Raw genomic sequence first — 21,442 nt, forward strand, 5'->3', positions numbered from 1 at the left:
CTCAGGGACCCTCCCACTTCAATCTCCCAAGTGCTGCTATAGAAATGAGCTACCATACCTGACTAGCACCTTTATTTCAGAAACAGATTTTTAAGTATAGTAATTAAGTATACTACTTACAGTATACAGAAATTTAAGGCAATATCTCCTCTAAATCCAGACATAAAAATATAATTAAAAAACCCAAACTAAATTAGACATCACCAACTTGACATTTGTTTTTTGTGACACCTAGCTAAGGCTCCAGGTCTAACTGTGGGCTTCCATGCCTAACCATTTCAGGAGTTATGCCCACTGATTTCACAGAAACAGTATGTTAGAAAAACATGTTTCCATAGCATCCCTTCCCAATCTGGGTTTTACAATTTTTAGCTTTGTGATATACCTCTTTAAGATACGTACTCTAAGCCGGGCAGCAGTGGCGTACGCCTTTAATCCCAGCACTCAAGAGGCAGAGGCAGGCAGATCTCTTGTGAGTTTGAAGCCGGGCTGGTCCGACAGCCTCCAAAACAATACAGAGAAACCCTGTCTCATAAAACCCAAAAAAAAAAAAAAAAAAAAAAAAAAAAAGATACGTACTCTACTATGTTGATATTAGGATGTTCTTTTTTGAAAAAGAAAATATTAGTGTGTGTGTGTGTGTGTGTGTGTGTGCATATGTTGAGGTCAGAGGGCAACTTTAGGGAATCCGTTCTTTCCCACTTTTATGTGGGTTGCAGGGGTCAAAGTAATCAGGCTTGGCAGGTAGTACCTTTACACACCTAGCTTCTCACCAGCCTGGGATGCACTTTGATTTAACAGAAATTGAGATGAATGTCAAAAAAAGTACATCCTACTATCAGAACATAGTAAATATCTTAAAGAGGTGTATCGCAAAGCTAAAAACTGTAAAATTTCTAGTTACATGCTGGTTTTGATAAACTACCAATGCATTTTTAGCATTTCCTACCATTTATATGGTCTGTATTCCCCCTTACTCATTACAAAGCTAAGGAACACACGTACCCAACTATGGTAATATTCACTGTTTGACCCATCTACATTCAATCAAGTCAAAGAGATAGTAAAATTGAAAACTAAATTCCTACCCAGTGCTGCAACTTTCAAATCTGTCTGGCACTTATTTTCATACGAGGTGGAGGTGATGCCAAACAATTGCACAAGGACATGCTGGTAACAAAATACACCACTGTTAAAACCATGGCTGGGAGCCGGGTGGTGGTGGCGCACGCCTTTAATCCCAGCACTTGGGAGGCGGAGGCAATCAGATCTTTGTAAATTCCAGCCTGGTCTACATACCTACACAGAGAAAGTATCTCAAAACAAACAAACAAACAAACAAACAAAACCAAAAAAACAAATCACAGTTGACAGTGGGCAGCATGGGCAGCATCCACAAGCACAAGATTGAAAGTTTTGCCCATCAGCTGACAAAGTTCTAAGTTTATAAAAAGAAGCTTAAATGTGCCAATATACCAAGCAAGCACAGGCCGCCCAGTAGTCATATGAAATGAGATCCTTTATAGTGGAGAACATTCTAAAACCTGTGAGGCAAAAAAAAAAAAAAAAAAAAAATACAAGAAGGTGCTAACAGGCAAGATACTTATGATTCAGCTTTCAAAAAGTCTACAATCTACTGCCTAAAACAAAAATATTTTGGCATAAATGAACTACCAGATTCTCTAGAAATCACAGACCCTAGTTATATATTTTTATGAATATGCTTGAGGCAAAAAATAGTTTGTAAATATTGCACATACTTCATGTGAGCTCTTCTGAGTTATTTGCATTTTCTCAAAATGGACAGAGTCTTAACAGAATTAAACAGAAAACAAAACAGAATACAAGTTATGATGCAGAGAAACAGAACTCCTTTTAGGAAACATAATCCTAACTACACCTAAATGAAAATTCAGACCCTGTGAATTTGTATGCCAGAATTCAATGAAAATCAGTTCCTAAAAATTAAAACAAATCACTCAAACAAACAACTCCACAGGGGCTGGGATGTACTTGCCTAGCTTACACGGAGTCTTAGGTTGGATCCCAAGCATGGAGATGGCATTCGCCGTAATCCTAGCACTAGAGTGGAAGTGGGGTAAGAAGCATGGTGCTCCCTAAATTCAAGGTCAACTTGCTAGGCTACCTAGCAAGTTCCAGCCCAACCTAGAACATGAGACTGTCTCAAAAATAAACACACTAAGTTTTAAAGCATAAATTCAAACAAGGCAAAAGAATACTAGGTATCTTTAAGAATACTAGAGGGAAATTTTTATGGTATCCCACTTTTTTAGAGTCTTTTGTTTTTCTTTTGAAACCTTTTATTTTTGCTTATTTATTTCTGTTTTTCAAGTCATGGTCTTATTACATAGCTCTGGGTGTCATGGAACTTAACTATGTAGACAAGAATGGCCTCGAACTCACCCAAATGCTGGGATTAAAAGGTGTGCCCCACAATACCCAGTTTAAGAGAGTCCTAATATTTAAAAATAAAATGAAATCCAAACAAACCCACAAATGTCAAAAGCAGGAGGGAAAATAACGACATTTGGATTCAATTAACAACTGAGTGTCAAAGCCTTGGCCAGCAGTGTTCAAGGTGCATTCCCTCATGGTACTAGTTTCTAAAATAGGTTAAGAACTTTAGGATGTGAACCTACAGAAGACAGACATTAGGATATAGAACTAACTCTTAAAAAGTCACCTGTCAAAGTGAACATGGCTCTCCTTGTAAAGTACTAAGACAGAAACTTGAAAAGCTAAGCCTGGTGATGTTAAAATTGACAAAGGACTATTTCACATGTTAGTACTCTAATGGTGGTCAAGGAGAGCTGGGGCCTTGAGTGCAACCCAGGCTTCCAGGTGGTTCAATAAACAGGAAGGAGCCGGGCGTTGGTGGCGCATGCCTTTAATCCCAGCACTCGGGAGGCAGAGGCAGGCGGATCTCTGTGAGTTCCAGGCCAGGCTGGACCGACAGCCTCCAAAACAGAGAAACCCTGTCTCATAAAAACCAAAAAATAAATAAATAAACAGGAAGGAAACAAACTCCTTCATCTTTTTTCTAAAGGTGATACACTGAAAACACACTTTTATGGGTATACTCAAGATCAGCAAATCTGTAAAGAAATCATTCTGGAATCAAGCCCTGACCTTTTAGAACAGGGCAGTAGATTCACAGAGGGGTGTTCTCATCCAGGGACATAAGGACTACATCGGGTCACAATTCTAGAGCATCAAAAGCAAGCAGGAAAATTGAAATAACAAAGTTTGAATCTAAAAGCTCACTACATGGTAGACTCAACAGTGTTCTTGGAGCAGAGAACTGGGCAATGGCTGTTGTGGGTGGCAGTGGAAGACTTCAAAGCACGTAAGACAAGAACTACAGAGAAAACGAAGAAATATGCAGGCACGCGTTTTTAAATGTCTGCTACACGATCCTTATTTTTAAAGACCATATATTCAAAACATAGATACTTAATTTCTAAGTACCTTGAAAATGAACGGCTGAACCCAATGTAACATTTAAATCTAGATTTCATATTTTAAAATTCAGACTCAGGTTTCTCCATCCATTCTTCTAAACTTTGCTGTTTTTTCCCTTGGTTCCATAATTACCTACCTCTGCTTAAAACCTTGGATTAATCTTTGATTTTTTCCAACCTTTACCCACTCTGCCAGACGCCATCCTTGCACAAGTCCTGGTCACTCTCAAAGGTCCCTTAGGAAGTCTCTTTACATTTGTACAACTACTACCCAAAGAGGCCCATATCACCAGATCAAACTACACCTGAGCACTACAAGCATCAGGCCTCCAATCACACCCATCCTGTCCCATCCTTACTGAAATGTCACCTCAAAACTCAATGTCAGTGTCTCCCGTTTCTCTGTCACTGGTGTCCACGACTTTATAGACTGCTTCCAATTTATTTTTAATGCTTTTATCCCACATTCCTTCACCACCTTCCTTTTCTGCACCTTTGTGTTCTTGCTTCCTTCTTCTCCTGGTTCTCCATCCCATCTTCCTGCTTCCCACATCTCCATGTGTTACTAAAACTCTGCCACAGGCATGAAGAGCCCTGTCCTAAAGCAGACTCCTTTCTCTACCACTCACCAGCATGGTTTATATGGATGTAGTAAAGGTTGGGCTAGTCACCAACACTTCTCAGAGAGCACTACGGCTGATATAATTCAGAGTTCTTCCACTTTCATCAACGTATGTTATGGACAAATATGCCTTTCCAGAGTTGTTCTTCTGCAGAATGGAGACACATGTGGCTTCTGACACAGGATGAGCAGAGCTCAAGGTGACCAGGACCACAAACTCCAGCTCCAGTTACTGATTGAGAAAGGACACAAAAAGCAGAAATGCTAGCCATGTTTCTGTCTTTTGAGCTCCATCAGCCATCTTCACTTCAATGTGGGAAAAACTCTGAAAACGCAAGTAACTATCGAAAGTATAAATGGTGGAAGAAACGACTTCCTAGTGGCATCTTTTGTGTCTCAGGAGCCAGTCTTGCTTAACCTGGGCCCATTTAGTTGTATGTCAAAAATTCCATTTTAATTAAAACTATGACGACACTGGAAACCCAAGGAATACTGATAACACAAATCTAAATGAATAATGTTTCAAATAACAAAGAATTATCTCCTACGTGAGTCTGGACAGGAATGGCTAACAAAAGTTAAATCCACTTCTAAGCCCAACTGGAAACACACACTGACCTTTTATTTTCCTACTTAAAATAGCCTGAGTAGCTTGGCAACCCATCTATTCTGCTTTTACCGTGGTTAACAATGGTACAGTCATCCACCCAAACTTTTATTTATGACCCATTCACATGCTACTTTCCACTCTAGATGAAGTTTAGACCACAATGTAGTCAATTCAAAGCTCAAAAGTCATTCTTCTCTCAAGAGTATCTTACTAATATTTAGCACAATTTCAACGAATGGAGCCTGGGTATGCCATCTAATCTGAACTAACTAAAAAGTAAGGCTGAATGAGCCTACCAGGCCCTAATGATACCTGCATGGTCTAAATGTGAGTTTAAAATGTCACATTCATAGTTTTTCATACTCACTTGCCTAATTATCTTTGCATCTGATCACTCTCAAACTTTTGACACTAATAGCCAAATGTTCAGCTATTTCCTGACTCAACAGTAAGATCACAGAGTCATAGTTTAAGTTTTACTGATTACAAATACACACAAAATGAGTTTTAAGATGCTACTCTATGGGCCAGGAAAAGGACTCAGATAAAGGTTTGCTGCCAAACCTGATGACCTGAGTTTGATTCCTGAGACCTACAGGCTACAAATAGAGAACCAACTCCTGCAAGTTGTCCTGATTGCCACCTGTGTTCTGTGATACTCTGCCATACTCGTGAATAGACACACTCGAGCGCTCGTACAATAAATGCAAAAAACTGCTTAAGATGCTTTTATGTGCTCATCCCTCAATACACAATATTGTCTTTAAGCGGCAACTCACAAAATGTAATCATAAGTAACTACACAGCCAATGCCATTTTAAAAAGTAACACATTACCCTACTGCACCCATTTTTTTTGAGGTGTTAGGCAAGCAATTTACCACTGAGCCTCATTTCCAAATTCTTTTATTTTCCTTTTGTTTTCTTTCTTTCTTTGCTTGCTTTTTTTTTTTGAAACAGGGTTTCTCTGAGGTTTAGAAGGCTGTCCTGGAACTAGCTCTTGCCTCTGCCTCCTGAGTGCTGGAATTAAAGGTGTGTACCACCACCACCTGGTCAAAAAAAATTTTTTAGCGTTTCTGAAAACTGGCATTTCCGTTGTCTGTCAATTAGGCAACGAGGAGATTCTAGAACAAGAGTAATAGGGAAGCTCGTTCCCAGGAAGTCTATTTATTGTTTGGATTCAAACTATCTGCATGTATTATCTACTCAAAATAAATAAAAATTTAAAAAGACAAAATTAACTCCTTTGGATATACACACACAGCTCAGTGGTCAAGAGCTTGCCTAGCATTCATAAGGTCCTGGGTTTGACTCCTAGTACAGCCAAATTCCTTTTAGTAATAGTCTAGAAATAACCAAAAAGTAATATAGCAATTCCCCAATTACATTTTAAGCATTTTGTCAAACTGTTACCAAAATTGTGTCAAGCCTCTTTTGTTCTTCATTCTACCACAAAATGCTAACCAGAAAAAATTAATATATTTTCCACTAGGAAAATGCTAAAGGGGGTGATGGTACAATTATCACAAGCCAGATCACAAAAGCAGAAATGCTGGCCATGTTTCTGTCTTTTAAGCTCAGATCAGCCATCTTTACCTTGATGTGCCTTGCTTTATTATACCTAATATCCAGTCTATAAGCTCACAAGTACCAGCGTCTGGCACTAAGGATAAATCCACGTATGTATCTACAAGCCAATGTGAAGACTAAGTGCACATACAAGTATGAGTAAAACATCACCCACATTAAACCAAGGGCATACTGGAAAAGATCCCCAGCCGGCATCAGCCACAATGATCTTCTACTGGACCCGATTTCTCCCTTCTGAGAAAACTGCCACTGAAAGGGGACACAGCTAAAGGGCAGGTGTGTGCTCCTCTCCTGTCAGATAAGGAAGTTCATGAACTTCAATCAGAATAATTCAGGCTAAGCAGCAGAGCACAATGCAACTTTTGAACTTCTGACAAAATAGGTTAAAGTGGTCTTACTGTCCCAGACCAACATACTGCTCCCTGTTTTCCATTAGTCATGAATAAAACTATGTGTATTCCTTTCACTTTGGGCACCCAAGTGTGGCCTATCCTCCTGCCTCCAGGCCCTATCCAAAGCATCAAGAGAAACCTCTTGAGTCAGGCTCCAGGAAAAGTAATGGCCAGGCTCAACCAGACTTTTCCAAGCTCACTCTAACCTCTACTGCCCCTTTGTCCTCCTAGCTGCCCTAGAACCACCCAAACTCAAGGCCTCAATTTCCTTCTGAGTCTTATACTCCTCTAGCAGAAGCTGGACACTTCACCAAAAAAAAAAACAAAAAAACAAACAACAACAACAAAAAAAAAAACACCACGCCACCCCCCTTTCCAGGTTGATAAACTAGGAATGAATAAAGTGGCAGAGCATAAAGTAATTCACCAGATGTGAGTGACTATCCCACACCACCCTCATCCTCCTGAAGAATATGCATTAAGAAAGCGACATTTTAAAGAGATAGCTAAGAGAAATTTCACAGAAAACAATTTTAGGTTACAGAGAGGCAATTTAGAGTTGACAGTAGGACTAGTTCCAGGCCAGTTCCCTTGGGTAGTGTTTACAACCTGGAGCACAGTGAAGAGCTTACTAACTATATCTAAGAGCAACAACCAGTTTCCAACACAACCTTCAGAGCTATGCTCATTTATTACAGTTGTCTGTGATACGTCTTACCTCAGACACCCCACTACAGACTCAGATCAAACCTACAAAATTACAGCTTTTTAAAATTAGACTAATCCCCACTACTGGCACAAGTGCTTCTGAAAGGGGAAGCCAGTATGTACAGTGATCTGTCCTTTATCTGGTCTGGTCAGCTAGTGTGTACAGCCCCCAATGGAAGCTTTACTCATTCTCTTCTTCAAGAACATTACCACTCTAGTTCTGAGCATAAGGTCCAGAGAACCCTGACAAAAGAGCCCCAATGCAGCCCCTCTCTCAGATCACAGTAAATAGCCTACCAGAACACTTGCCCAGACAGAGTAGGCATACTTATGAAAGGGGCATACTTAAGACTCAATGTAATATCCACCACCTATCACCTGCATGAAATATTTATTTGAAATTAGTTGCTTCAAAGAGACCGTGACCAGATACCAAAGCATGTTTATCTTCACCCAAAGGAACACCAAGAGAAACAAAAAAAGGCTACCTTAAAAAAAAAAAAACGAGACCCGCCCGGTGCTAGTGGTGGTGCACACCTTTAATCCCAGCACTCGGGAGGCAGAGGCAGGCGGATCTCTGTGAGTTCTAGGCCCGGCTGGTCCAACAGCCTCCAAAATACAGAGAAGCCCTGTCTCGTCGTAAAACAAAAAACAACAACAAAAAACAAAAAACGGGAGACCCAGTATTTGTGATTTGTGGTATATGTATTTCTTTGATGTTTTTTTTCACTACCTTTCATCACTTAATCCTATTCAATTATTAAAGGAAATTAAAAGAGCTGCCACAGAGGACTGGCAGGGATTTGGTTCACAGGAAGGTTTAAAATGGGAGATGGGGCAAAAAAATCAAGAGAACACACACAACTGTGTGTTTTAACAGCATGGCATACTGTGGCTACTAACCCTCACACCATAGTTGTGAAAAGTTCCCCTACCAAGCAAAGACACCTAAAATCCCTGCCTTGGCAATCTTTACAATCATTTTAACCATCTGAGACTGGCTCTAATTTTGCTAAAACAAGCCTGACACTCACATCTTCTACTGTATTCATTCTTCTGTTAGGAACCCTAAGTTTCATCTTCTCTCTCAGATCCTCCCTGTCTAGCCCCCCAGTCTATGGTCTGGTCCCAAAATGGAAACATTCCTTCACCTCTCCAAGTAGAAGCCCTATATTCACTCTTTCCCTACTGGCTTCTTCTTTTGGAGAAAACACAAAGATGTCCTCCGGGGAGCTCCAGTAATCTGGTGTGACCAAGAACAGACAGGCAGCCTCTTTTCCTGCCTCTCCCCTTTTCACTTCTACTCTACCTGGGTTGTGTTTTGAGCCTAAGATCTTTTATCTCAGGGCCTCGGATCTCAACTGCCATCTTAGAAACATCAGACAACACAGGTAGCAAGCACACCAGTAATGGAAAACACTAGGAAGATAAAGACAGGAGGACTGAGTTCAAAGCTGGCCTGGGTCACACAGTGAGACTATCTCAAAGCACCACACACGAAAGAGGACAAGTTTTAGTCTCACATATATCCCAAGACCTTTGCTGTATCTTCAGCAAACCCTTGAACTTTAGCTCACGAATCAAAATTGACCAGTCGTCTCCAGATTCCCTCATACCCCACCTTATTCTGTTCGAATCAACTGTATTATCACAACCAAAACAGTCAGATGTCTTTTCCCATGCAGTCACCAATATGTCTTCCACATATTTATGTAGAAACCCTTACTACAGTTAAAATAGTCACCATCGTCCCCTAACAGTGTTTCAACCGATGGCTCCAGCTTAGCTCTTTCCCAGAGTTCCAGAGTGACAGCTGTGTCAGAAGTTGTCAGACTCCTTTACCAGGGAGGGACAGTCACCCTCAACTGAACTGTCTGGGAAAGGAAGGCGGAGAGGAGAGAGGGGCAAGGCTAACATTGCCTTCATCTCCCGGGCTACATCTGCATTTCTCCCCGGCTAGCAAGCATCCCTTTAATTTATGTTCAGCCCACTAACCGACAAGGACTCGGTCTCTTTACCTCTCAAAGAGTCAGCATTGTGGCTCCCAAGTACCAGACCTCTAATGTTATTTTTAAAACACAAAACCCTTCCTCAAGTTAGCCCTGGCATTTGCCCTCCGAGACGTAGGCCAATTAATGAAATAATCCAGACAAAGCGCTTTCCACGGAAAACCCGTTTTCTGAGAGGATTAACAAGTACAAACTGGACCAGGTTAAGGCAAGTAACTAACCAGTCGACAAGTGTCCCATCGGTCTCCAGTGAAGCTACAGCTGAACGGTTTGATTCGGCCAGCGTCCTAGGAATCGAGTTCAGAAAAGCTGCCGCCTGCTCACAACAGTCCAACTCTGAAGTTGCAGGAGCGGCTGATGAGAAAGCCCACAGCTACCAACATTCAACTCTCTAACCCCAGAACCACCGGGGGGGGAAGAAAAGTCTCCGAGCCCGAGGAATTGGACAGAGCCCTGAGCACAGACCATCGTTATCCCTCGCACACCTGCGGCCCGCACCACCACACAAGACCCCGGAGCCGTGTGCAGCGGACTGCTCCCCGAGGCCACCGCGTTTCCGGGTGGGTCCGTGAGAGGAGGGAAAGTCGCCGCGGCCTGGGGACCGGCAGACGCAGCGACGGGCCCCGACCCCCGAGCGGTCGCCCTCACCGTGGCTCTGCAGGATCTCGTGCTTGAGGCCGCCGGTGTAGTCGATGAGCTCCTCCAGGCCGCGCTCGCACAGCTGCCCGTAGCCCGAGAACTTGTGCAACACCTTCTCCAGCTCGCGCTCCACCGTCACGCACTGATCCATGCCGGAGACCGCGGCGCTCGGCTCCCCGGCGCTCGGCGGTCCGCAGCGATTCGGCCCGGGCCCCACCGAGGCCGCGTCCTGCTCCTCGTCCCCCAAGGCGGCGGGCGGCGCGGGAGGCTAAGGCAAGGCGGGCGCGCTAGCCGCGGCGCCGGGGTAACCCCGCGCAGCCCGTGCCCGCCCGCCCCATGGCGCCCCGGCCCCGCCGCTCGCGCTCTCTCGGCCGCCCCACCCGGTGCCGCGTCCCGCCCCGGGCCCCCCGACACGCCGCGTTCGGCTGCCCCCCGGCGGCGCCGCCGATTGTTTTTGTTTTCACGGGAACCGGCCGATGACCTGGTTCTCCCGGGCGGCACCAAGAGCCGCGGGCCGGGAGGGGGTCGAGCCTCCCTCAGGAGCGGAGGAGGCGGCGCGGGCCGTACCAAGCGCCGGCTCGGTGCGGGGTGTGTGGGGGGAAGCAGCGGGCCAGCGCGGGCGGAGGGACGCGCCGGCGTTCTGAAGGCGTGGGCCGTACCACGCGGGAGGCGGCGAGGGAGCGCAGCGAGGGTGGAGCGAGCGACGCAATTGGCCGGCGCAGCTCCACGGGGAACTTTAGCGATCGCGTCAGCGACGCGGCCGGTAAACAAGAGGGTGGAAACCGTCCCCGGCTACTCCGCCCAGAAGCGGAAGATGGACCAATGGACGCGGGGGCTAGGAGAGAGACGAACGGCCTCCAATCCCCGGCCGAGGCGTAAAGCTTTAGCCAATCCGGGAGGAGGGGCCAAACCAATGCGGCCGCTGTTGGAGGGGGGTGGCAGGGAGAGCAAAGCGAGGAGCTTCTCCTACCGGGAAGCCGCGAGGAGAAGCTAGGCAGAAACCAGCGGGGCTCTTTTCCACGGGATCTCACCCTCATCGCAGTTCATGTCCTCTCCCCGTGGCATCTTGACCAGAGTTCCGGCACTGAGGCCCGCCTCCCGGGACGAAAGGCAGTCAGTCAGGCCGCCTGGGGGCGGAGGGCGCGGGTGGGGTCGCTCACCCGGTGGAAGGTGGTGGCTCTTCCAGGGATGGCCGGCGCCCTGCGTCGCCAAGCTGTCTTTCCCCGCAGTCCCCCGGCCTCGGCCTGCGAGTGGCCTTTCCTGTCTCCTCGTCCCCATGCCGGACGTGTTGGCAGCGGTCACGAGCAGGCGTCGGCGAGCTGGGCCACCTGGCCCTCGCTCCATGCCCTTACCTTGTCTTTGCCCTGCTTTACCACGGGTTCCGGCCTTGGCTGCTGCCTCTCCGCTCACCAGGCTTCCACCCCACTAGCCTTTCGCCAGGTCCATGCCTCACAGCTTCCGCGCTTGCCCATGGCTGGGCCTGAAGAGAGTCCTCCTTCCAGGTCCCGAAGTTCCCGGCTTGCCTGTGTAGCACCTCCACTTCCACCAAGATTGTCACCTCTGCCTCCCCACATTTTCCCCATCAGTCCACCGTATCTCTTATGGCACCATTTTTCCCCCACATCATTTGTCAAAGTCTTAAGTAATAGTTATTTGGAGTTTCATTTTGTTTTGCTTGCACCACTCAAGCTCTGAAGGGCAACCCCCTTTGTTGTGGTCTGTTTGTTTTCTAGAACACGCCTGCACCATAGTGGACAGTCTTTGTTTTCCTTTAATTAAGGTGGCAACCTTTCTGAACTTCGATTTCCGTTTTCATCATGTGGAAGCAAGTGTGTGTGGGGGGGGGTGGCTTCCCTGTGTGGTTAGCCTTAAAGCGATAATACATGATGGCCTGGGATGACGGTGCTGGGTATTCAGGCGCCCCAGCTGATGGTATTCCAGAGCTCCTTTCTACCCCTTATCGCGCCATTTGTTTTCCCCCTCTTTCTTGGCGGATGGTCCCGATTCCTGCCTCACGAAGATAAAAACCATTTAGCTCCAGCAACCTTACCATTCTCCTCAAAAGCCTTTCTAGCTAGCATCCATTTTGGGTAAGTCTCAGACACCCAGAGGAACAAAAGGCCCTCTTCCTTTCTCAGACAAGCTGGAGGGCACTGGGCATCATCCTATAACTGCCTAGACCTTCCTGGCCGTCATGCTTCGGTTCCTCCTTCTTCCTTCGGGACTGGAGTGGACTTGACTTAGCCGGAAGTGTGGGCAACCCTCCCTGCGACCCCTGAAGCCGGTTCCCTTTCGCTGCCACACTGCACAGACAGATCCGCACTTGTGCCCCTATTTGTTCAACAATCTCCTTGACAACTTGTCACCTTAATTTTTTCTCTTTCCCCTCCTATTGGTAGAATAGCTAAACGATATAATCCACGGAAGGCCTGCAACATAACGCCTGGCGCAGGTAAGCGCTATTATTAGCCACACATCAGAAATAAACAATGACTGTTCATTATCTGCAGCTTCAAATCCAGGGAGCTGCAATGGTGCCCAGTGTAACCTGTCACGGCCCCATCATATTACCCAGTATTGTCACACTCTTGGTGAGCTGAGCACAGCTCATTCATGCCACCCCCACTCCATCCCTGAGCCAGGAGGAATTTTATTTATTGATAACGCCTGAGCCTGCACAGATATAATACCAGTCCATACTTAAAATTGATGTAATCAAAATTTAGTTCCTTAACTGTATAACCACATTTCAGATCCTCAGTAAGCAAACTGTGACTAATGGCTGCTGTGCTAAGCAGTAGAGAGTGAACAGTTTCCTCCCTTTTGGAAGTTTCTAGGAGGGCTGATTGAGACTTTAACCACAGTAAAACCACTAGGACTTCATCCAACACCTACATGTACATTGCCCTGTATTTCTACCTCAGTCTCTAGTTGACCATACCATGTGTACTGGCCTGGCTAATTTATAGCCATCCTGACAAAGTTGTCTATGAAGAGGAGCTTCAACTGAGAAAAATGTCTCCATCAGATTGCCTAATGGATATTTTCTCGATTAATGACTGATGTGGGAAAGACAAGCTCACAGTGCTACCTCTAGGCAGATGGTCCTGCCGTGTCTAAGAAAACAGGTTGAGCAAGGCAGTCAGCAACATCTTTCCATGGCCTCTGCTTCAGTCCCTGCCCTCCCTCAGCCATGGAGTGTTACAAGCTGAAATAAACTCTCCCTCTCCCCCAGGTGCTTTTGGTTGTGGTGTTTTATCACAATTAAAGCCCTAAGACATTTATGTAACCACATTGGTAAGTCCAAGATCAGACCTGACTTCTTTCCCTCCTCTTTGAGTTAAACAGAAGAAGTGCTCTCAAGTGTTTGTTAAAGGAGAGTAATACATTAGGTGGAACGAGCCTCCGGCTTGAGTGGGGACCTATAGTACTCAGACCGTCAGAGGATTTTATGTTCCGGTTGCATGGGTCTTCTCGCCCAGTTCATAGCTGTGTTAAGCCCGAGCACAGAATTCTCACAGAAGGATCTTTAGAAGCAAGAAGTACTGAGTGGCTGAAGAAATGGTCTGGTGATTAAGAGCACTTACTACTCTTGGGGAGGTCCTGGGTTCAGTTCCCAGCAGCTGACAGCCAACAATCTGTAACTCCTGTTCCGGGGAATCTGATTCCCTCTTCCGGCCTCTGCACACACTAAACTTACATGGTTGAGGACAGACATAAAAATAAATGAGACTTTTAAAAAAGGATTACGGTTTGGCTATGAAGTGTTCCCCATGGGCTCATGTGATGATTACCTGGCCTCTCTCTGGTGGCGGCATTTAGGGAGTTTCTGGGAACGGCAGGATATGTAGTTTCCTTGGGAGAAACAGATCCTGAATTTGAGTCATTGAAAGTTGTGGTTGGTCCCCAACCCCTTCCTTGACTTGTTTACCCATTATGAGGTGAAGAACCTCCATTACATGTTTCTACCACAGCGGGGTTCTTCCTAGGGACACGAGGAAGAGCAAGCCCAGAGGGAATCCTCTGAAACCATCAGCAAAGTAAAAGCTTTTTTTGTTGGTGGCAGGCATTTTGTCACAGTGATGAGGGCAAGTAACGAACCCTGAAGAGAGAGAATTCAGTCTCCAGAGCAACCACAAATTGTTTTTCCTACGATTTTTACATTTTACCGTAAGAACAAACATATATACACACACTAAGGAAAGCAATTGCCGTGTTGAATAGACTCCTGGGATCACATGATGTTCCGTATAGAGAATCTTTGCAGTTGTTCTGGACTTTGCTCTGCCCCCCCCCCACTCTAAACCTGATTCTCTGGGGCATGTAAATAAACATTAACTAAAAGGTAAATGAGAGCTAGGGTGTCACTCAGTAGAAAAGCATGGGGGTGCATAAGACCCTATATTTGATCCCTATACCGAGCTAAATTAAAGGAATGGTGTATGGTTGTTAATATTGAATGTCCATTGACAGGCTATAGAGTCATTGGAGACAAGCCTCTGTGCATGTCTGTGAGAGAGTATCTGGATTAGGTTGTGTGGCATAGGAAGAACCACCTTAAATGTAAGCAGGCACCATTCCTTGAGGCGTACCCCAGACTGCACAAAGAGGAGAAGCCTCTGGACTGTGGCTTCAAGGTGACAGCTGCCTCACACTCCTGCTGCTGACTTTGCTACTATGTGGCTGTACCTTTAATTTTTGAGCCAAAACACACCATTCCCTGCATCTCTTTGGACAATACAACAAGGCAGCTAGCTGATAAGGAGGTGAGGAGCTTTTGTCGATTGATCAAAATCCATGTTAATGTTAAGAAAACTGAAAATACAAATAAGAAAACAAAAATAAAATCCTTTGAAATCCCAAGGCCTGGGATGAGGGTTGGGAAGAAGAGCTTTGAGGTGATTTTCCATAGTTATTCCCTGCAGACACCCCCATGTGCAGTTTTACAAAGAGATTTCATTATATTTACGACTTTCCTATCTTATCGTTGAGAAAAGGTCTCATGTATTCCAGGCTGACTCAAGCTCATAATGTACCCAGAGATGAGCTTCAACTCCTGTTCTCCTATCTCTATGTCCCTGGTGCTGGCACTTCTGAAATTACAGGTGTATGCCACCATAGCAGGTGTCACATGGTACTAGGGGTACAAGGTTTTATGCATTGTACCAACAGAGCTTTATCACTAATTCCATTTCACTATCTTTTTTTTTTTTCTTTTTTGAGACAGGGTTTCTCTGTACTGTTTTGGAGGCTGTCCTGGAACTCACTCTGTAGACCAGGCTGGTCTCGAACTCACAGAGATCCGACAGCTTCTGCCTCCCGAGTGCTGGGATTAAAGGCATGTGCCACCAACGCCCAGCGTCCATTTCACTACCTTATAAAATGCTTTTGTTGTCCCATAACAACAACAACAAAAAACCCACAAAATTTTATTCTTTTAAATAACTACTTCACACTGGAGAGAAGGTTCAGTAAGGCACTTGCTGCCCAAGCTTGAGGGCCAGAGTTTGGGTGCCTACAACCTACGAAAGTTGAATGCAGTCATGTGTGTCTGGGCTCCCGGCACTTTTACTGAGAGACTGGGGAGGTGGAGATGGGAGAATGCCTACAAGTTCATGGGATAATTAGCCTGGTGCACTCCGTGGCAAACCACAAGACAAACCACCTCATACAAGTTAGAAGGTGAGGACTGACACCCAAGGTTGTCCCCCAATCTACACAAGTCATTATGTGTACATATCCTTACACACGTGAGCACACACATCATACACAACATTTTAAAATGGAAATTAAATATGCCACTTTTTTGTCAGCTTGACACAAGCTAGATTTTTCTGGGAAGAGACTGAGAAAATTGCCTATCTGATTGCCTGTAGGCAATTTTGTAGGGCATTTTCTTAGCCATTGGTTGGGGTGGTCGAGCATAGCTCACCGAGGGAGATACTACCTCTAGGCAGGTGGTTCTGGGGTGTCTAAGAAAGCAGACTGGACAAGCCATGGGGAACAAGCCAGCAAGCAGCATTCCTCCATGGCTTCTGCTTTAGCTCCTACCTCAGGGTTCTGCCTTGAGTTCTTATCCTGACATCCCTCAACAATGGACTGTGACAGAGTTTTAAGAGGAAATAGACTCTCTCCTTCCCAAGCTGCTTTTGATCGTGATCTTTAATGCAACAAAAGAAATAAAACTAGGACATAAAACAACAGATTGATTAATTCTTAGAATCTGGAAACGAGATAGAAGACAAAACGAAACACACACACACACACACACACACAAAACCTTAAATTTCATCTCCCAGATTTGAGAAATAGTTTGAATTTACTTCCTTAAAAATATTTTTATGCAAAATATACTTTGAGATAAGGATAAGAAAGACCACAATCACGATTTTGAAAACAAATCAGCAAGGTTTTCCCATATCTTGGAGCAAGTGCCTGATTTTTGTTATAGCTGACAGCTAAAAAGGAAAGGGCAAACTGACAAATGTGCTATTAAGAAATACTGAATCATGGAAAATATTCCTCTTCAATATTTCACAATATCAATTTTCATCATATTCATTTCTGGAAATCACCACTAAGACCAGCTTAGGAAGTGAATGAAAGCACAAGGTATAGTGTCACCTATTGACAGTGTGAATGCTCTGTTTGTATCCACTCTATGGTGTGGGGCGCATTGACATTTGCCAGGTGGGTGATGTTTGTTTGCATCGTGACCGACTCTGTAGGGTCAGTGAGCAGTGCAGAAACTAGCATGTTTCTTCTATGCCAATCTCCCTGCTTTCTGCTCCATTCACAGAAGTTAGCCCCTCCACAGCAGCCGAGCGCTCACAGCATAGCCTTCACTACTTTTCAGGCTAGAGTGGTTCTAATCTGGCTACCAAGCAAAAATGCTACTCTCCTCTAGACTTCCGGTGAGGATGGTCCCTGGCCACTGCTTACGTCTTGTGGAACTGTTCGTCTAGGTTTTATTGGTCTGACTCATTTTCTTTCAATAATCTGGATGTCTTAGTTTCCTGACCTCTCCTTTGTGTGCTTTGCTGAACAGGACAGGAAGGGTGCTGAGTCTGTAACCTTGAAGTCATTCTTTCAACGCCTCCAAGCCTCAGTCTCCTTATCTATAAAATGGATAACTTAGATGAACCGCATGTTCGTTTCAGCCAGCTCTGAATGGCAGAAATGTCAACGCTTAGTAAGTAACACGAGGTGCTACACAATGAAGCAGGAATGGGAAGACGCATCCTCTCTGGTTTTGAAAGGTTTGAGTTTGAATCACTACTTCCTCTTTACCTGAATGTACTGAAGTGTGTGTGGGGGGGGGCTTTGCATGTCTCAAATAACAGCTACCATTTACACAGTGCTTGCAATATAAAATGTGCTCTGTTTTAAATATGTACTGTCTCAGCCTAGAGAGAAGACTCAACAGTTAAGGACACTTTCTGTTCTTGCAGAGGATGTGGTTCCCAGCACTCATATCAGTTGGCTTACAACTGCATATGATTCTAATTGCAAGAGATCTGATGTTCACTAGCCTCCTCAGGCACCTGTGGTACACAAAAACTGATGAAGACACCACACGCACACACACACACAAATAAATACAATGAAAATATTCAGTTATCTCATTAACTCAATCAAAGCAAGTAGTATTTCTGTTTTTAGCCCCATTTGTATGAAGAATACAGGGAAGCCTAGAGAGAATTATTCAACATTACAAAGTTGAGGGCTGGGGAGAGATGACTCAGCCTGCTATGCATAGTATGATGCTTTGGGTCCATGTGCCCAGAAACCGTATAAAAAATGTTTCTCTTATTCACATCTCTCCGGATTAGCACCTCATCCTGCTGCAGTCCCTCCTCCCACCCCACCTTCACTCCCTGCAGACTTCCACTCTTGGTGCAGCCCCACGGCCCCCAGCTCTTTCCACTGATTCCTTCAGCCTTTCCTACTAGCAGGTCTTAATTCCTTGGTGTCATCCAAGACCATAGAAGCACTCTCTACCAGGGACCCCATGGCCACCACAATTTCCTAGAATCCAGAGAGGGCAACAGCATCCAAAGACTGCAACACCTACCTCTAAAAAAGATAAGACCAGATATCTACAACAAGAGATACCTCAAACAAATGTTATAACTCCATATGCCTAGGTCCAAACTCCAAAACACAACCAAGACAATGTGTCCCATCTAGAAAAAAGCAATTCTATTGCAATAGGCTCTGAGAAAGGCAGTTTAGCTGACACACAAGACAAGGGCTTTAAAATATCAATTATAAATATGTTTTTTTAAAAGATTCATTTATTATGAATACAACAGCCTGCCTCCATGTCTGTCTGCACACCAGAAGAGGGCACCAGATCTCATTATAGACGGCTGTGAACCACCATGTGGTTGCTGGGAATTGAACTCAGGACCTCTGAAAGAGCAGATAGTACTCTTAACCTCTAAGCCATCTCTCCAGCCCCTAATTATCAGTATGTTAAAGGACCTTAAAGAGAGTATGAATAAATTCCTCAATGAAAATACAAACAGTGGGGCATCCTAGTCTCCTCCCATGGAAGGAGGTAAGCATGGGCCTGTTTCCTGCCTACCTTCTGGTGCCCTGCTTGGAGACTCCTATGCACAGGGCGGTAGCGTAGGGGGAGGACCACAACATAGCCCATCCAGAGTTTGCCAACATCAAGGTATTAGTCCCGCCTTCACCAGTGGGAAGAGGAGAGCTATCAGAGTATTGGACCAGCTTGTACCCACCGGAATAGAACCTTGATACCATGACCACTAGGAAAGAGAGACACTACCGGTATCCACTGGAAGAAGGGATGGGAAGACAACAGCGTAAGAAAACATTCAACAACAGAAAGATCAATATGACACCACCAGAGTCTAGATATTCCATACCAGCAAGACCTGAACATTCCAACACAGATGAAGCAGAAGAGAACGACCTTAAAAACAACTTCATGAAAATGATAGAGACTCTAAAAGAGGTAATGAGAAAATCCCATAAAGAAATGAAAGAAAAAAATTAAAGAAATGGAGGAAAAGACAAACCAAAAATTGCAAGAAACAATTCAAACAGTGCAAAGTTTGAAAGCTGAAATAGAGAAAAAAACACAACAAAACAAATAAAATAAAAACACAGTCTGAAGGAATTCTGGAAATAGAAATCTGGGTAAATGATCAGAAACTACAGATGTAAGCATAACCAACAGAATACAAGAGATGGAAGAGTGACTCTCAGGTGTTGAAGATACACTAGGAGAAATAGATTCATTGACCAAACAAAATCTTAAGCTCAACAAATCCCTAACATAAAATACCCAGGAAATATAGGACACTGTGAAAAGAAAAAAAAAAACAAGAATAATAGGTATAGAAGAAGGTGAAGAAAACCACCTCAAGGGGACAGAAAATATATTCAACAAAATCATAAAAGGAAATTTTCCAACCTAAAGAAAGACATGCCAATGAAAGTACAAGAAGCTTATAGAACACCAAATAGACTGGACCACAAGAAAAGTCCCCTCACTACATAATAATCAAGACCCCAAACATACAGAATAAAGAAAGAATATTGAGAGCAGCAAAGGAAAAATGGTCAAGTAACAGACAAAGGCAAACCAATCAGAATTACACCTGACTTCTTCATGGAAACTCTGAAAGCAAGAAGGTCCTAGATAGCTATTCTACCAACACTAAGAGACCATTGATGCCAGCCCAGACTACTATACCCAGCAAAGCTTTCAATCACTATAGGTAGAGGAAACAAGATATTCCATGACAAAACCAGATTTAAGCAATACATATCCACTAATCCAGCAGTATAGAAAGTTCTGGAAGGAAAACTCCAACCCAAGGAAACTAACCACACTCACAAAAACATAGGCAATAAATAGTCCCACTTTACCAAAAGCCAAAAGAAAAGGGAGAAGGGGAATCCACACACAATACCACCACCAAAAACAAATCCAAAACAAACAAGAATCAACAATCAATGGTCGTTAATATCCCTCAATATGAATTGTCTTAACTTGCCTATTAAAAAGACACAGGCTAACCGAATGAATACAAAGACAGAATCCATTCTGCTGCATACAAGAAACACCCTTCAGCTGGGTGTTGGTGGCACATGCCTTTAATTCCAGCACTCGGGAGGCAGAGGCAAGCGGATCTCTGTGAGTTCAAGGCCAGCCTGGTCTACAGAGCGAGTTCCAGGACAGTCTCCAAAGCAATACAGAGAAACCCTGTCTCCAAAAATAAAAACAAACAAACAAAAAAAGAAACACACCTCAACTTCAAAGACAGACATGGTACCTCAGAGTTAAAGGTTGGGAGAAGATTTTCCAATCAAATGGACCCAAGAAACAAGCAGGTGTAGCAATCCTAATATCCAACAAATTAGACTTTAAACTAAAATCAACCAAAAGAGATGAAGAGGGTCATTTCATACTCATCACAGGAGAAATCCATCAAGATGAAGTCTCAATTCTGAACATCTATGCCCCCAATACAAAGGCATCCATATTCATAAAAGAAACATTGCTAAAACTCAAATCACACATTAAAAAAAAACCTCACACACTTATATTGGGAGACTTCAACACCCCACTCTAACCACTAGACAGGAACATCAGACCAAAACTTAACAAAGAAACAAAAGAACTAACAGAAGTTATGACCCAATTGGGTTTAACAGACATCTATAGAACATTCCATCCAAACACAAAAGAATATACCTTCTTCTCAGCGCCACATGGAACCTTTTCTAAAATTGACCACATAATTGGCAGCATAGTAAACCTCAATAAATACAAAAAATTGGAATAACCTCCTGTATCTTTTCAGACCATCATGCTTTAAAGTTAGAATTCAACAAAGACACAAATTGCAGAAACCCTACAAATTCATGAAAATTGAACAATGGGTCAAGGAAGAAATAATAAAAGAAACTAAAGACTTCCTAGAATTCAATGAGAATGAAGACACAATATACCCAAATTTATGGGACACTTTGAAAACAGTGCTAAGAGGAAAGTTCATAGTACTAAGTACCCACATGAAGAAACTGGAGAATAGTCACGCTTGAGTATTAACAGACCAAATGAAAGCTCTAAAATAAAAAGAAGCAAACTATGCCAGAAAATAATCAAATTGAGGGCTGAAATCAATAAAGTAGAAACTAGGAAAACAATACAAAGAATCAATGTAACGAAGAGTTGGTTCTTCCAGAAAATCAACAAGACAGACAAACCTTTATCTAAACTAACCAACAGGAAGAGAGAGAACATAAAAATCAACAAAACCAGAAATGAAAAGGGGAACAAAACAACGGACACTGGGGAAATCCAGAGAATCATCAGGTCATAAGTTGAAAAGCTGTACTCCAAAAAAT

The 21,442-nt window shown here is 44.0% G+C and overlaps 1 protein-coding gene across 2 annotated transcripts in view; it reads right to left on the reverse strand.

Annotated features, from left to right (window-relative positions):
• Rmnd5a (required for meiotic nuclear division 5 homolog A) overlaps positions 1–10,383 on the reverse strand; it is a 52,477-nt gene extending 42,094 nt beyond the window's left edge. The window contains exon 1 of one of the 2 annotated variants that reach the window (XM_040739015.1): positions 10,061–10,383. In XM_040739015.1, the coding sequence (XP_040594949.1) occupies positions 10,061–10,202 (142 nt within the window). In that variant the 5' untranslated portion in view covers positions 10,203–10,383. The remainder of the gene's footprint in view (positions 1–10,060) is intronic. The other variant, XM_040739014.1, reaches the window with a different exon arrangement.
• Between the last annotated feature and the right edge of the window lie 11,059 nt (positions 10,384–21,442).

Source organism: Mesocricetus auratus, unplaced genomic scaffold (assembly GCF_017639785.1).
Source record: "Mesocricetus auratus isolate SY011 unplaced genomic scaffold, BCM_Maur_2.0 Super-Scaffold_100676, whole genome shotgun sequence".
NCBI classification, from domain to species: Eukaryota; Metazoa; Chordata; class Mammalia; order Rodentia; family Cricetidae; genus Mesocricetus; species Mesocricetus auratus.